This window comes from Rhodnius prolixus, unplaced genomic scaffold (assembly GCF_049639745.1).
Source record: "Rhodnius prolixus isolate KJV_2025 unplaced genomic scaffold, Rpr scaffold_3, whole genome shotgun sequence".
Classification (NCBI taxonomy): domain Eukaryota; kingdom Metazoa; phylum Arthropoda; class Insecta; order Hemiptera; family Reduviidae; genus Rhodnius; species Rhodnius prolixus.
The window spans coordinates 48,305,996-48,322,519 of record NW_027411603.1 but is presented as its reverse complement, the minus strand read 5'-3'; the positions used below and the strand labels follow the sequence as shown (position 1 = coordinate 48,322,519).

At 34.6% G+C, this 16,524-nt stretch overlaps 1 protein-coding gene across 2 annotated transcripts in view; it reads right to left on the bottom strand.

Annotated features, from left to right (window-relative positions):
* Positions 1 to 16,524, bottom strand: part of sdt (MAGUK p55 family member stardust) — a 166,117-nt gene that overhangs the window by 28,885 nt on the left and 120,708 nt on the right. For both annotated transcript variants that reach the window (XM_074126390.1, XM_074126391.1), the window contains 2 exons: positions 9,984 to 10,191; positions 3,976 to 4,149 (listed from right to left, as the gene is read on the bottom strand). In XM_074126390.1, coding sequence (XP_073982491.1) covers positions 3,976 to 4,149; positions 9,984 to 10,191 — 382 coding nt within the window. The remainder of the gene's footprint in view (positions 1 to 3,975; positions 4,150 to 9,983; positions 10,192 to 16,524) is intronic.

The following is a 16,524-nucleotide window of genomic DNA, read 5'->3' as shown; positions in this document are numbered from 1 at the left end:
TAACACTTTATTTCATTTTTTACGCAAAATTTAATACAAATTCTTTGATCCATTTTTTTTAACAAACAAAAATCGCCAAGCTCGAAAAACACGTCTAACCTTAACGGCTGCCACTTAAGAAGTAAACAATGAATATTACTGAAAATTTTATCGTACTTCAGGGGCATGTGTACCAACATAATAAAAAAAAAAAATTTACAATCAGACTCTCCAAACCCGCGAAATTTAAAAATTCCCGGTACTTTTTGAACACACCTCGTATGAAGAAATGGCTGGCGCGAAAAAGATTTTATTCAAACGAGGAGGTGATTGCAGAAACGAATGGCTATTTTTCAGACTTGGACAAATCCTATTATTCGGAAGGGATCAACAAACTAGAGCAGCGTTGGACGAAGTGTATGAGCCTAAAAGGAGACTGTGTTGAAAAATAAAAAAGGTTTACCCCAAAAAATTAAGTAGTTTTTATTTTTGCCCGGACTTTTCGTAGCTGAAAACTTATTTCCCTTTTTCCCTTTCCATTCATTGTGAACAATACCCAGTGCCACTGTAATTTAGTTTAATTATATTGACAATACAGGAAGTTGTTCGCCTTTAAATTAACCGGAAGTTTTTTTAAATAGTACTTCAATCAAGTTAACTAATTTTAGATTTATTTCATTTTTAAATTAAACAAAAATAGCCTAACATATTCATTTATAAAATTAAAAAAAAGGTTTTGTATTAAGCGCAATTATTATTACATAAAATTAAATTTAAACAATTAAAATGACGTCTGTATGGACGTCAATTAGTAAATAATAAGAAAACATCACAAAACCCACTTCATTGTTTTCTACAATTTGTATAATACAATGGTTAATAAATTACATAAGCGTTAATATTTATTTTTCTGTTTCATTTTAGTCTGCACTAGTAAGCAATATTTATATAGAGAGAGATAGTTGAAGGAAACGGTAAAGGACACTGAACTCTTCATTAATAATGATTGTCATCACTATTGGATTAGTTTTCTTAATTATTTTTTGTGTGCTAATAACTTTATTTTCCCAAATTATGTAATAAAAAGTATTTTACCCCATTGAGTGTAAACAGAATGCGCTTTTAAGTTCAATTCCAAGAGGACTAGTTAGTTTGATAGTGTCGCAGCAGTATCTATTGTCACTTTGGCGAACCATACGGCGGCCAGGTTTAATGGACGGCTAACCTTAACGCACATGCGCAGTACATCTAATTGGCTCGTGTTATGGAATTTATTTTAACCCAGATAGTTTCCGAGTTTTACGTTGACAAAAATCACTTTTATTATGATGTAATTAGAGAAAAAAAATCTATCTGGTGTGAACACTCACATGACTTCCGCTAAATGGTTAGCGTGATTCTTGTAATTTCAGTCATTTCTTAAAAGATTAGTTTTGATGACTTCAAATAATAAGGAAAAAAATCTAAGTGTTTTTCCTTAGAAACTCGCAAAAAAAATCAATATTACTAAAGAAGAAGTTTCAAAACCAATTAGATACTGATTATATCAGTGTGAAGAGCCTGGAATATCTAAGAGCTGGCTCCACAGAAAAGGAAAACTTACGCCTTTTTTTACCTACTTTGCGTAGGAGTGTCTTTCACTCCAGACTCGTAAGGTGTAATTAAAAAAGGACCGTACTGGAAGAGATGCCCCCTAAACAGAGGATGCCAGTAAAAAAAAAACTTCGATTGGAGGTGGGTTTTTACAGCCAACTCTGGATAAGCTTGATTCATGTTCAGCCAGCCCGTCTTAGGGTTGTCCATGATGCGTGGAATCGATCGAACGGGACATCAAAATGCCACCGGGTGCCCCTTTATATGAAAATAGCTAATTAAGGTGAACAGTGTTGATGCGAAACATCAGGCTTCAAAATGTATGGGTTTTGCCGAATTAGGAGGGATGAAAATTAAGATTTTCGAGGACCTTTTTAGAGGGATGTTACTTTTTTTTTTCATTTAGGTACTTTCGCCTTTCCCAGAAAACCCAAGAAAGCGGAAGCTACAGGTTATAAAAGGCCCATGGTAACCTCTTCGAAATGTGTAGCCGCCAAGAATGATGCGAGAACACGACGTCACTTCCACTGACTTTTTTCGCGTTAATCTCAGAGAAAGTTAAAAAAAAAATAGTTCGAAGAAGCAAGCTCGATGTTGTTCAACCATCCCAGAGATCGATCTTTTCCTCGATTAATTTCTCGAATGAGAAGAGAATCATTCTGAACAATGAGATTCATAATTCCCATTTGAGCAGTAAAAAGAAGTACTATAAAGCTTACATTCAATATACTCATAGCAACAAGAATTTGTCGCTTATCTTCTAGCTGAACGGAAGAGCTGACCATGTTGCAGGAAGCGGAAGGTTCACACTTTTCTCAGTAGCTGATCCTTAATAAGCACATTAGTTGAGACAAACACACACGAAAAACAAACGCAATCCTAAAAGTACTAAATTCGTACCCTAATTAGAATCTATCACCTGGACGACGAGAAAGTACACTGTTATGTTTACAACAAAAAAAACTCATGAGTTTACATTGTGGTGGTAGGGTTGGTCAGGTGGCTAGTGATATTAGAGTGGGGGTACCCACATGGGTATGTCATAGATCCGCTCATACCATTGATCTACGGGGAACACATGGACTAGACGGTTGCAAGTGTGCGCTCTAACTAATGCAATGGAGGACACTTGTAGGGATTCTGGATACCATTAGTTTGCCCATCCATCTTACATAACCAATATCTGGATCATCTACTAATTCTAATAGTCATTGATATTGTGGAATAGTTGGCTATAAATTAGTGGACATAGTCCAGAACACCCGTCTACTAACAATAAACTTGTTAGTATACAATTTGAAAACAAACGGTGCTTCTAACTACTGAAATGGTAAATAATATTGACTTTGCGAACTGATATGATGGCATGATATTCCAGAATCTCTACTGCCATGGTTCCAGCATACTTCCTCACACTGGATTGTCTTTAAACCTTACTTTGACCGAATAAGTGATACTTAGAAAAGGGTATTTTTCATTTTTAGTGCAAGAACTAAGATAGCGCCATTCATCCTGAGAGAAATGATCTCCCTGTCTGCATCCCTGAGTAAACCTTATGACCAGGTGGTAACCTTGATAACCTTCCCCCCTACTCTTCTTCTCGCCCTCCAATTTCATCCACTGTCTTTTTGCCTCCTTTCCCCTTCCCCCGGGGTATCCGAGTACCTGTAAGTACTTCATATTGCACGTCTGAACAAGTATACAATTAAACAAAACAATTATACAAGGAGCAAATCTGGGAAACATGGAGCTCAGTGTGCTTGTTTGTGAAGAGAGCGGAGAGTAGTAGACGAGTGGCCCACCAGAGTGGGCGACCATCCATCAGCGATATATGTGCCGGCCACTAGATGTCAGCACCATAACTACCACACATTACTAATCGTGCTAGCCAGCAGCAGCTTTGGTAGGAGAGAGAGAGGCTTTAGCCTAGACTATAACAGTTGAAATAATGGGTTTGTCGGACAACTAACAATCCGCCATGGTGGGGGGAGCTTAACCATGTAGTGCTCCAACTTTTACATAAAGCCTCACAAGAACTTGTATTTAAATATCTTGTCTACATTTTTAATGGACTAAATACAGTTCGCTGTATATTACATATATCTCGAGAGTCTTCTGGGTATTCTATTGGCCATAAATAAGAATTAAAGAAGATATATATTAAAACTTTATTCATGATGGGTTCACTAGAGTGCGAGGTAAAGTTGAGTTTCCCTCTAAAGTTCTATTCCAGAGCATTGCACGGTTCTCTAACATCAGTATGGAGAGAAAACATGTAACCAGCATTCCGAGGCGACTAGCCAAGTGCAATGCATCTGTTCCATCTAACCCACCCACACCTACCCGCGCGCGCAGTAAAATAAGATCATTTTTATTACTACTTATAGGGAAATGGCCACTAACTTGATATTTTTTTATGGAATCCAACTGTTGTTTGGTTGGCTCTTTACTTAATTCAGCGGTGGTATTATTGTTTAAGTTCCTGTGCGTGGCGGCTGGAGGTAGAGGTCTTGGAAGCGGCTCTCTCGGAGGCGGAACAGGTTTGCCTGGACTGCCCGCTGTTCCGTTTACAGCTCCCTGTAACAAACATAATTTAGAATTAATAAGCGTCTATTGTTTTTTAAAATAATAATTAAGAAATCAATTTTTAATAATTTTATTGTTGATAGTAAAGTAATCGCCTATTTTTTCAGGCGGGCTTTACGCCCAACTACCAAATTAGGTAGTTAGCGACTAACAAACATACTTTACTATAAATTTCTCATATTAACCATTAAATAAAATCCAAGACCTAGACCGGGGGAATCGAACCCACTAAACCAACAATACATCTTAGCATTGCGGGTCTAGCCTCTTTACCGCTTGGCTACCGTTGCACCTAATTGTTGATAGATTCAGTCACAAAATTGTTTCTTAGATCTCGATGAAATGGAAAGGAAATTAAGTTATTTACTGTTTATTTTATTGAATATTTTGTATCTTTTAATATATTTTTAAGCAGAGTTCTCAAGCAAAAGGCTTTGCCACTGCGCTTTATTTATTTAGTACATTTATTTTGGATATTTAATTGATTTCTAAATAAAATAATAATAAATAATAATACATAATTTCACTCACAAACTTCAAATAAATTTTCTCCAATTCCAACCTTTTGCGTAATACCAACCATGGTAGATTATCGATTCCAAATTTTTGGAAAAATTACCAGCATTTATTTGTACCACCCATTTAGTTAAAAAATTGGTAAAAATTGAGAGGGAAGAAGGTAATAATCCACCGGAAGTGTGATTAGTAGTAAGGCTATTTTCAGATTTTCTAGAATTTTCTGGGTAGTCGCCACAAAAGGTTTTAATTCGGCCCTTGGACAGGACCTTAATGCTATTCATTAGACCATAACCTATTTTAGGTCTACCTAAAACAGCAAGTCATGTGCGTGTTCTTATCAGCCTTTTTCTTTTTTAATACTAAGCTATTTTACTAAATACAGCTGGTACTATATTTCCTTCCGCACTTTGGAATCACATTGAATTGATACATTTTCCCAGAAAATCGATTTTTTTGTTTTGTTTTTTGTTTAGAGTGCTTGGGAAACTGCAACGTTAAGCGTCACTACGCTTAACGTGCCAATTCAGTGGTTTTTAACGGTTCCGCTAACAATGTTCTGGGCAATTGAACGTGTTAATTGACAGGTAAAAAAAAAAACGAGTAAATTTGTGCCGGTTCCTACCAGCTTTATTATAAACAACTAAGTTTTATTTTGCAACTCCCAATTTTCTAAGTAAATGTTTTAATCAGAATTGTGTTCAACAAGGAGAAGAGGGTGGATCTCATCTTTACTGAGTTCCAAAAAATCAGCGGGAGCTATCCTAGTTGTTCTGCCGTGTGTTCTGGAGATAACCCAAGGTCACAGGTGTGGATGGCACCTCCCCAGCAACTTACAAACTGATATAATTTTACTAAAACTCTCATATTGATGTTTTTGACTCTGAAATTGTGTGGTCCATATCTAGAAATCTGGCTCCAGATTAGTATTTCCAAAACTGAATTCTTTCGGGTGTTAACATCTTTGCATTCCACATCTATCCTGAATACTTGAAACTAGATCAGATTCCAGAATCCCCTCCAAAATTCCATTCATAAACTCTGGATCTTCATTGATCGTCAACAAAAACAGATCGATAATAAGAAGAATTCAATTCCGTGGGCTCCCCCTCCAGTTTCGGATTCATCAAATTTCTAGTCAGAGTAATGAATATAATAATAAACCTTACGATGATTCGCTAGCTGTATATATTATAAGCTCGCTCGACTATTGGTTAATACCAAAAAACATGTGTGCGTAGTTTTGTGGCCATGTTTGAAAACCATAATGCCTGTTGAGAACAGAATTAGAAGTGAAATGAAAACCTGGTGAATGCGGTTAACCAACCACAGAGCCCCAGCCAGCTAGCTAGCTAGTCCACTTACCAACCAATCCAATATCATCCAGCCAGCCATGGTGTGGGGGGGAGGGTCTGCCCATACTGGGAACTGTGCAACAGTAATGAGACTTCACATATCCATTTGGATACACCATAATCTATATTTAAAAGAAATTTTGCTTTTTGGTTATCAACATATTTTCATTGCCGCCTATTTCTAATTTTTTGAATTTCTGTTTAATGACAAAACGAAAAATGGGGAATACCCATTATTGTGAAATCGAAGAGGCGAAATAACTCCCCTCTTAGTCACCCGAACAGTAAATCTTCGTTTTTATTTAACAGACGTTTCCACATCTATACTTAAAATAACAAATACAATCAAAAATTTGTATTTTTCTTATTTTCAAAGAGCATTTTCCTTTTTCTTTTGGACAGACTGGCCAGAAAAAGACTTTTCTTCACAAAAATCTTTATTGTATTGCACACTACATTCACAGAATATGGGTTTTCCGTTTTAAAGATTTTTTCCCTTTTAACTTAGTATTTTTTATGGCCTATTCCCAGATATTTTTTTTTTAAATTTTTTATTTCAAAGGAAGACTTGCACTACTAAAGATGCACAGCATGTCTCTAAAGTTCCATCCAGAACAGTTTACTGGCTCCAACACCTAAGTAAATATAAATAAAAAATTAAAAAAGTTTGTTGGAATTTTGGAGGGAAAAAATCGATGAATCGGAAGTGCTAGAGTAGTTTTTTTGGAGGGAAGGAATAACAAGGCCATTTTCTAGGAAAAGAGGAAGGAAATATTTCTTGGTTCTGGGTACCTGAAGTACCTTGGCTTTACAACTTCAGCATGTGCAGAGCTTAATCTTGGTCCTTCGGGGAATGCTTTCGGTGTCTAACCATTCCTTACGATTGCATCAACCACCGAAGTTGATCTCCCTATTTCATGATTATCATATCGTCCTTCCATGAGATTTTTTTTGGCTTTTGTTTTTTTTTTTACTTTCATTCAAATAATTAAATATTGTTGTCCTGTTAGGCGCCACTCAGAGTCTGTCAATTAGGAGTACAACAAGATGATTGCAGCAGTAAGAGAAAAACCATCTGAGAGAGAGAGAAGCTAGTCTTTCTTATTCAATGGACACTAGTCACAGAATGACAAACACACACTTGTAGACGAACTTTTTTTTTTTTTCAATGGATACATGAAACTATGAATGAATACAAAGTAAGGATGGCGGGCAAGCGGGCAATGTATACGACCGGAAATGATTCATACATCACCAGGTATTACAAAGTTTCCCTTGTTGGAGCGTAAAAAAATCACCATAGAATGTCCACAGTTCTTGTACTTATGTAGTTACTTTGCACTTTTAGTGGCCCTGTTTGTACTAAAAATGGTATCAACTAGAATTAAAAAAGACGCCAATTGTGCCCTTAACTTAACACTAATAAAATGGTACACAATTTTTTTTAAGAAAAAAGAACTCTGTCATTGACCAAAGAAACGAGATAGTGTGCCTATTCTAGTTTTGTTCACACGGTGTTATAATTAACAACTGCCAAGGTCTATATATAAGCTGTATAATTGAAACAGATAGTACAATACACATGATATTACACGATAAAAATGTTTTTGATACTGATAATATATTGACGAAGCGGAAGCAACGTGAACTGAAGAGTTTCCAAGGAAATCTGTGATTTTAATTAAGTAAGGATCATGGGTAAGAATTTCCATAGCTATATATATATAAAGATCAGATGCAAAAACGCAAACTTCCGCATAGTTGTGAACGCGTGATAGTTCAAACGGATGCACTAGAGAAGAATAAACTACGAGAGAGCTAGTTTTACTATTGTTTGTGGCCATTAAAGCCTAGCAAAGATGTCGTGCAACTATGAATGCACCACCAATTAGGTAAGAAAAGTATTGTAATGACGTAAAAATAATTTTTGTTATTTTTTTTACACCGGAAGTAGAAAATGGAGTGTGTGTATGTTTGGGTACAAAATAACTCAAAAAACTTGCCGGAAGCTGACACTTGATATTTTAAATTGATCGTATCAGGGGGATCCGACAGCAACTTACCTATGTGAAAATACCTTTACCACTTTATCCAAATTAGATCCTTTATACATGTTAATGGTGATTTAAAAGTTTTATTTTAAACATTTTAAGGGCATTTCTAGGTTAACAAGAACCATTCCAGTTATACTAGGCTGCCCTAAATCACATAGATTAGTTGCTAAAACTTCTAAAAAATAATCCACCTTTACATCGATCTGATTGAAATTAACCCATTACACGGAACTCAATAGGTAAATCTTAAGGAATTCTTATCTTCCTCCTTGGATGAGGACCATCATCCGATTTAAGTATTTGTCACAGGAAATGTGTATCCTGAGATGTACAATACCACAATTCTCGTTCTAGAAATGGAGGAAATTGAATTACGTTAAATTAAATTTGAACGAAAAAGGTAGCAGACTTCCGTGTATACTAATAAAATTATACTTCCGGATATTCATACAATTAGCTAAATATTTCATTCTTTAAATATTAATATTGTCACTGAAGAAATAAGTGCATAATTTTATAGCTTCTTAAAAAAGCAGTGCTTAAATGAAGTTGCATAGAAAAATCAAATATCGAAAAACTGCACGATCATAATACTATAATATTTTTCACCAGAATAACTGAGAAAACTGTTTTTCTTTTTGAATTAGTTTTTTAAAAGAAAAGGAATACGCGTTTTTTATAAACTTACCACAGCCATTAAAATTGCATTATATAATAACCAGAATGATGTTAATTTTGTCCATCTTCCAGAAATAGTTGGAAAAGTTTACGTAACGATTTTGTACATAATATTAACAAAGTTAACGGAAATTCATTTTCACTTAAAGCTGGAAAACTTGCATGAAGGCGCGCCAGCCATGATAACACCCCAACACTCTTGATAAACTTTTAAAAGAAAGTAAAAGTGCTTGTACGCATTACATACCGGAAACACTTTCAACGACTTTAATTACATAATAATTATGTGCAGGTGATGTTGCAGTTAGTGAAAAAATAAGCAATCAAATTTAGACAAGATTCAACCAAAAGGTTTTAGTTTTTAAAACTAATTACAAAAAAATAAATACTAATTTCAAGTTTCCGTCCATTTAGGACATCAATAACGTCTAACGTCTGTTAGGCGCCACGGTAGCCGAGCAGTTATAGGCTAGACCCGCAAAGCTAAGATGTATTGTTGGTTTAGTGGGTTCGATTCCCCGGTCTTAGGCCTTGGATTTTATTTAAAGGTTAATAAAAGAAATTTACAGTAAAGTATGTTTGCTAGTCGTCTCCGTCTACGACACCTAATTGGTAGTTGGACGTTAAGCCCCGCCTGAAAAAAATAGGCGATTAGTGCAGAAAATAAGAAATCTGAGAATTTTCTCAAATTAAAAATTGATTTTTACTAATTTTTTTTTTTTAAGGCTGGTGAAGAAGGTGTGGCTAAAATGCAAGTACTTCCGGAATAGGGCTATTTTTCAGTATAATGCAAGTTTCCAGGTCAGATATTACTTTAAAACTATCTGGTAAGGCAGTACTGTAAGGAGTTGATCGTCAAAAACTGCTTGGAAAAGCGTATTATAGAAAAATACTTAAATTTTGATACAAATTTTTTTTCAACGCAGATTAGATAGAGGAGACTTAAGTTGCTAAAATTCAAAATTTGGAGGGAATTTCACGAGCGGAAGTACTATTTAACGGACAAAATTTATTTTACACCCTTCTAGGGACTTTTTTTTGAACGTGTGTACTACGAATTTTTAGGAAAGTTATTTTTTGGGCATTCTGTACGGAGGAGGGATGAGAGATATTTTATAAGTGTCATTTCGGTGCAAGTGCAGTTTTAAAAATTCAGATTCTGAAACTGTTATAAATTAGAATAAGTGTGATTTTTTTTTTTTCGTCCAAGTTATATACTAACCCTATTGGCCGGTCGGGGCGGTGGATACCTGGGTGGTGTCTTGCTCCGGGCTATGAAAGACTCCGGGACGTCGACGGGCATCTCCCTATGAGGTCCGTTATCTAATGAGGACATTACAACCATCATGCTGTACGCATCCTCGGACTGGTCCGGACCCACGCCGGACTTGTCCGCTTCGACCAGCGAACTTCCGCTACGTCGACGTGGCCTGAAAAAAAAATAATAATAAAAATATTAATAAGAACATGATGAAACTAATCAAGGTTTCAAAACCAAATAAGAGTCCACACAATAAATATCTTGAAAACACAACATAGTGTATTTTAGACAGGTGTTTCTTTTAACTTGTAGTTAAAACTGTCTGAAACGATTGAAAATGAAAAGCTCACTTTTTAGAAACTATAGAATAGCGAACACTCATTTAAGCAAAGTGTGCAGATAGTGCTGAAATACTCTGGGCAACTAAACTATAATATAATCACCTGACAAAGAAAATGTGTATTTTGGTTTAATATTTTATCGCACAGCGCTTTCATCGTTCTTCTAGACGATCGCAGTATGAGCACAATTTCTCGCGTGTAAAGATGTGGGTTAGTTCTTAAACGATAGTATACCTATCAAAAAGTTGTTGAATTTTTCTTTATGATTTTACTCACGATTTTACGAGAAAATAAGAAATCTGAGAATTTTCTCAAATTAAAAATTGATTTTCCCAGCTAAAAAAAAAAGGTAAAATTAAATTTAATAAATTTTAAAAAATACCCATAGAGGGCGCTGTTACCCAACAATGGTGGAAGAACTCGTGAATCTTAGCTACCATTTATATTTAAGATTGCTTCTCCTTCATCTTTTTTTGTTTGACGAAAACTTATTAAAGCAGAACTGACCAGGGTTGGCTGCTAGGAAGACACAGAGTGTTTGATATCACAGATTTCTTATCGTCTCCGTAATTAGAAACGCAATCGAACGGATATCCTAATTATCTACCGGAAATGCAAGGAACGGTCAATTTAATGGGAAGCTAAACTCTGTGATAACCCCTTTTTGAAAACCAATTTCCTGGAGAGAATTTATTTTAAATTAAGATTTAATTGTGCATACGCAATTCGGTACACCAGAGAGTCGTAAGATAAGGATGTTTCGATCCACTAAGTTGGACTGATCGAAAATTATCAATTTTCTCACGGTACCTAGCTAGCTCTACCCCTTACAACTCGCAAGAAGTCCAATTGGAACAGTCGCCTACATCCTGGGAAACTGAAGGGACTCGTGCAGATCTACGTGAGATTATTTGTAGATCATTGTGAATCCTGATGATAGACTCCCTAAGCTTCATCAGTAGCAATAGAATCGAATCAGAATCGATTGCTGCTAAACAGGTTATAAAATAAGAAGTGAGAAATATTATAAAGAACAATTGTTGTAACCATTTTTTCGTTTAACAATAAAAATTGTTTAAATTAATTACAGCTAATATTTTATTGATATCAAAAAAGTGAGTTTTTATTTTATTAAATGTTCTGTTTATGTTTACAGTTTCACACAATAAGTAATAAATATAATGAAAGCTAAGAACAAAATATAACAAAAAAGTTATGCATTGTATTTTTTTTATTATTATTGTTATAATTATTACCCACCTTATCTAAAACACTTACAGACCCACAGACTCAAATAAACGATATCTTTATTGAGTTGTCTCAAATTACTGTTACTCGTAATGTAATAAAACAAAAAATTATTATCACTGACACCGTTCTTGCAGATAATACAAAAAAATTGCTGATAAACAGCACAAATTGTCTTCTATTTTGAGAATGTTTACGTCACCCACATGTTGTCCAATGTTAACACTTGTTGTGTACATAATGAAGTATATGTTAAGAAAAATTTAAAGATTTATGTATATTACTAGTAGAATATGCAAAGATACAGTTATATAAAGGTAAATGAAGGTATAATGTGAATTGCAATACAACCCCTTAGTTGTTGTAAGAGCAGGATAGTACTTAAATGATATCTAGGGAAGCCATAATCCTTTCAACCAGCCAAATTTTTACCAAAAACCAGGCAAAGATTTACAAAAAGTATTTTGTAATAATAGTTTTTGAGGGAGCCTTACATAGTTTGAGTTTAACTCCCAATGGGAGGATGTACAGCATTGAAATCCCCAAAATGCACATCTACATGAAGTTCCGAATCGATTGATGTCTTTTTCATTTATTAAAATCGATCCAAATCGACGTTGTTTACGAAAAAAAAAAAGAAAAAGGAAACAACATCTGAAAATACAGTGTTTTTGCCCCATTTCCGGCAATAGTTTTCCCGAAATCTATTAGATCTGGGTTGTTGCGGAAAAAAAATACAGTTTTAAAGGAGGATATGCCCTATATTATTAAGAAAATTTGGGAATTTTATCTTTTATAGAAAAAGAGAAAAAATTGTCAAAGTTGGGTGTTTTTTAACGTTACACTTTTTCGTGCACTTTGAATTCAGAGAGCTTACGATCAATTATTCATGCTTATCGAGTGTTTTTCGAGATATTGGGTAAATTCTTAAGTAACAGAAGACAGACGTCTTACTTAGCAAAAAAAGCCTAGTTTTCGGTTAGGTTCAAATCTTGTTCTTTTATTAATAACTTTAACTTATTTCCCACTATACTATTTAAATTTTATGGGTAAATTGTATTTCATTAAGTCAAAATATATTTTCACAACCTGTTTATATCAAAATTGCACAAAGTATAATAAAATAGGATAGGATTAAAAGCTCATTGGTTAAACACTTCCCCAGATGTACTGGCTGAGAATTTGGAGTTCATCTACCAGCCCTTGTACTTTTCTTTGTCTAGAAAAACCTCTTAAAGCCTCTTTGTTCGCCTCTAACGAGAGAACCCGACCAGTACACTGGAAAAAGCTCCAGGGTTCCCAACAATCTGAAGTAGATGCGATTGTATAGAACTTGTTTCACGTAAAAGAGAATTTTTTTAGTGATGCCTTGAGTTCGAAAAAGCTGTAGTTACATAACTTATACAGTTATAGATTGCGGAATGTTTATTTTACGTAGAATAAGTTTCTTGTGAACACTGATGAAGTTAAGATGATAAATCTTTACAAAGAAACTTAATAAACTTTTCTTGATAGAAAATCAAAAAGTGTTTAGAATTAACAGTAATTACAGTAAATTAATGTTAGTCTAAGTTATAGAGGGGAATTTTTCTTTTACAATGCTGTAAGATAAATTAACTTTATATTGAAACTTACTTGCAAAATTTTGGTATTCACGTTTTCAGAAAATTGTTCCACACAGAAAAGAAAACTCCATGTCGTTCAATCGCAATGGAAAACTAATGAAAAACTAAATTAACCAATAATTTTTTCAAGCAGTCTTAAACTAAAATGATAATGATAAGCTGGTCTTACGAAATTATTCCATTTGTAAAAACGTATTGTTTGATATTCATCACAACAGATAATTTCCGTTACGTACAACGATAAATGCGTACGCATATTTTTTTGTACATTGATATGATAATTTTTCTAATTTTAAAAATACAATAATAATAACAACAATGTAGCCAACTTGATTGTATATTCACTGGTTGGTTTTCCATTATTTATTGTTATACGTCATAAAAATCGGACAACCCTGGCCTGGTTTATAGTATATAGGTTAAACTTGGCTGATGATGATACATTATACGTCTTTGTTTCATATTTTTGGTGGCCTTGTAGTCACAAATTGTTTTGTGTCGGGTTCGGACAGAATGTTAAGTGGATAGGGTTCCTTTGGGGGGGGGGGTCACTCAGCATCCCCTAAATTCCACTCTCTGAGCTTAATCAAAAATCAAATCAAATCATTAATTTAGGACGTATTTTCCAGAAAGCTGTTGAATCTCTCTGGACATAAAACTTATCTAGCATGTGCGCAAGAGGCTGAAACAGCTTACAGCCAGCTTTGTAGTTCTAAACGTACGGAAGTTTAATCACAGAACTCGCTATTCATAAACAAATTATGTAACAGACAAAGCTGCATTTTTTTGGATTGAAAAATAGGTGTATAAGTTACTAAGAAGTTTTTTTTTTCAAATAATATTTTTGGTAGTTCCGGTTTTCAGAGCCAATGATTCGGTTTGCAATTCGTTTACGACCAATTAAATCCCATTTAGTGAACATGGTCAATTCTTGGGGAGGGAAAAAATTACCTTCCTCCTATTTTGAAAACAGGCTATTCGCTGCAAACACTTGTTGATAAACCAAATATTTTACGGTTTTTCTTTTTTTAAATTTTACTATGGCGATTTAAACAATTTTCACAAAAAAAAAAGCAGTTTTTTTTCCTACCATTTTACTAAATACTGAGCCTATTGCCAGCCGTAAAGAGCTGTAAACTAGCAAGAGAGGTGTGTTGCAAGTATTTACAGTTGGGTCCAGTGTTAAAAACTGTAACACAGCAGAGCGCAGACAAAACAAATGCTTAAACCAGTTTCAAAACCTGTTACCCAGTCAGGTGGTATAACCACTAAAAATCCTTAAGACACTGAAGAAAATCATTTAGTCTAGTCCCAGGTCCAGGTAGAGACAGAACAAACGTTGGACCAACATAAAGACGGGACTGTTTGGGTATATTTTTAAGTCGTGTAAACGAATTGGGAATTCTTTTGTAATCAATCAATCAGTACAATATTGAAGTGATCAAGATGATAGTAGCAGTCAGTTCTAAAAATGGACATTACGCGATAAATTACAAACTATCGATACTTTAGTTTATTGCTCCCATATGTGCGTGTAAGTGAGAGAGAAAGAGAGATCAATTTTAAGAAAAGGTTACAACATGTTTACATACTCGAAAAAAAACAAACAAACTTTCGCGTTGCACAATGACGTCACACTTCTTTCCCTTCATTGTTGAAAATGTTTTTTTTTGTCCATTCCTAACCAATGACGTCACTTATACATGAAGGTCCCCCCATATACTCTAAGGTGCCTATCATCATACTCAGTGAAGGTCGTATTCGAATAACCAATCAAAACCAACCTCTCTGTGTATACAGACAAACGTACAGGCATGCAAGAAGAAATATTTGAAGGACGTAATTTATTAATTTTTTATGTAATTCTTCCTCAAAAAAAAAAAAAAATAAATAAAGCTTCATTTTCATTCATATCAAAAACAAAGAAGGTAATTTTCAGGTTACAATAAGAAAAAAATCGTGAGTTTATTAAGGTTATGGAGGTTTCAAATTTTGGTTTCTATGGAATTTATGGTCAGCATAACTCCTTAAATAAATAAATAAACACTGCAGTAAATTTATGATAAAGGCTTTTCTAAAATGGGTCATATTAACGTAATATATGGATTTGCCACCTAATAAATTTTTGTAACCAAAATTGACTTACTTAACCAGAAAATTGACTGTCCGGAAGTGCTCATTGAAAAATTGGCATTTCAGTGAAAAGCCTTTTTTTTAAAAGACTAAGTTATAAAACATTTCATTTGAATCATTTTCTTCAGAAAATTCTATTAAAGGCACATCTTGTTGATATAAGGTTTTCCTCTAGAATTCAATTCCATGTAATGCGAACGAATCGATTTATTAAATTTCTAAAAATAATAAAAGGTGTACCCAAAATTCCAAAACTGAATAAAATTGGTTGACCGGAAATACATTTGAACGAATAGTTTAAAATAGTAAAAATCTATTTTAAGTTTTTTGCGGCTTTTTTCCCCCCGAAAAAACGGAAGTAATAAAGCATGTTAAATTTTGAAGGCCGATGAGATTCCCTCCAAACTGCTGCGCGGGACCCCGGATAGGAGACGGAGGGTAGGTAGACCTAAACTGTGTTGGACTGATGGAGTTGCCCAGGACGCGAGGAATATCCTCGGACTGCGTAACCGGATGGCGGCCGCTAGAGATAGAGACGACTGGCGGAAGAAGGTTGAGGAGGCCAAGACCCACATCACTGGGTTGTAGAGCCAGGAAAGAAGAAGAAGGAGAAATTTTGAAGACATCTACTTTTTAAAAAGCAAAATGGAATTTTCAAGAAAATTGAGTTACGTAAACTGCAGTAAGATTAAGTCGTTTGAGAGTCACCTAGATATGTTATTATTCCAGAATTGTCATTTAAAAAAAATAAAAATAAAGAACGTGTAAAACGTTTAAGACAGACTGAACATACACAAAACGATCATTCTAGCCAGCCGCTCAAATCGCACGTAAAGTTGGTCAGTTAGTTTTAATGAATGGGTCAGAAATGATACTTTAAGCTCCGTGTCACTTTCTACATATCCGGTTTTCTAAATTAGTCTGTCTCTCTCTCTCTTTAGCTTACCTCCTTTAAATTAGACTTCCGTCTTAATCATTAAATTTGAGTATCGAGGATTCTACAATAGAATATTGGTGTAAATTGTTGTTCATGTTTTTATGTTGAGCTAGAGTTTTCGTTTTCTTTTTTTGATGGGTGAGCTTAATCTAAAAAAATTAAGCTTATCAAACTATCTCTGGGTATTGGTGGGTATCAGCGTCACTTTGTGCACAACA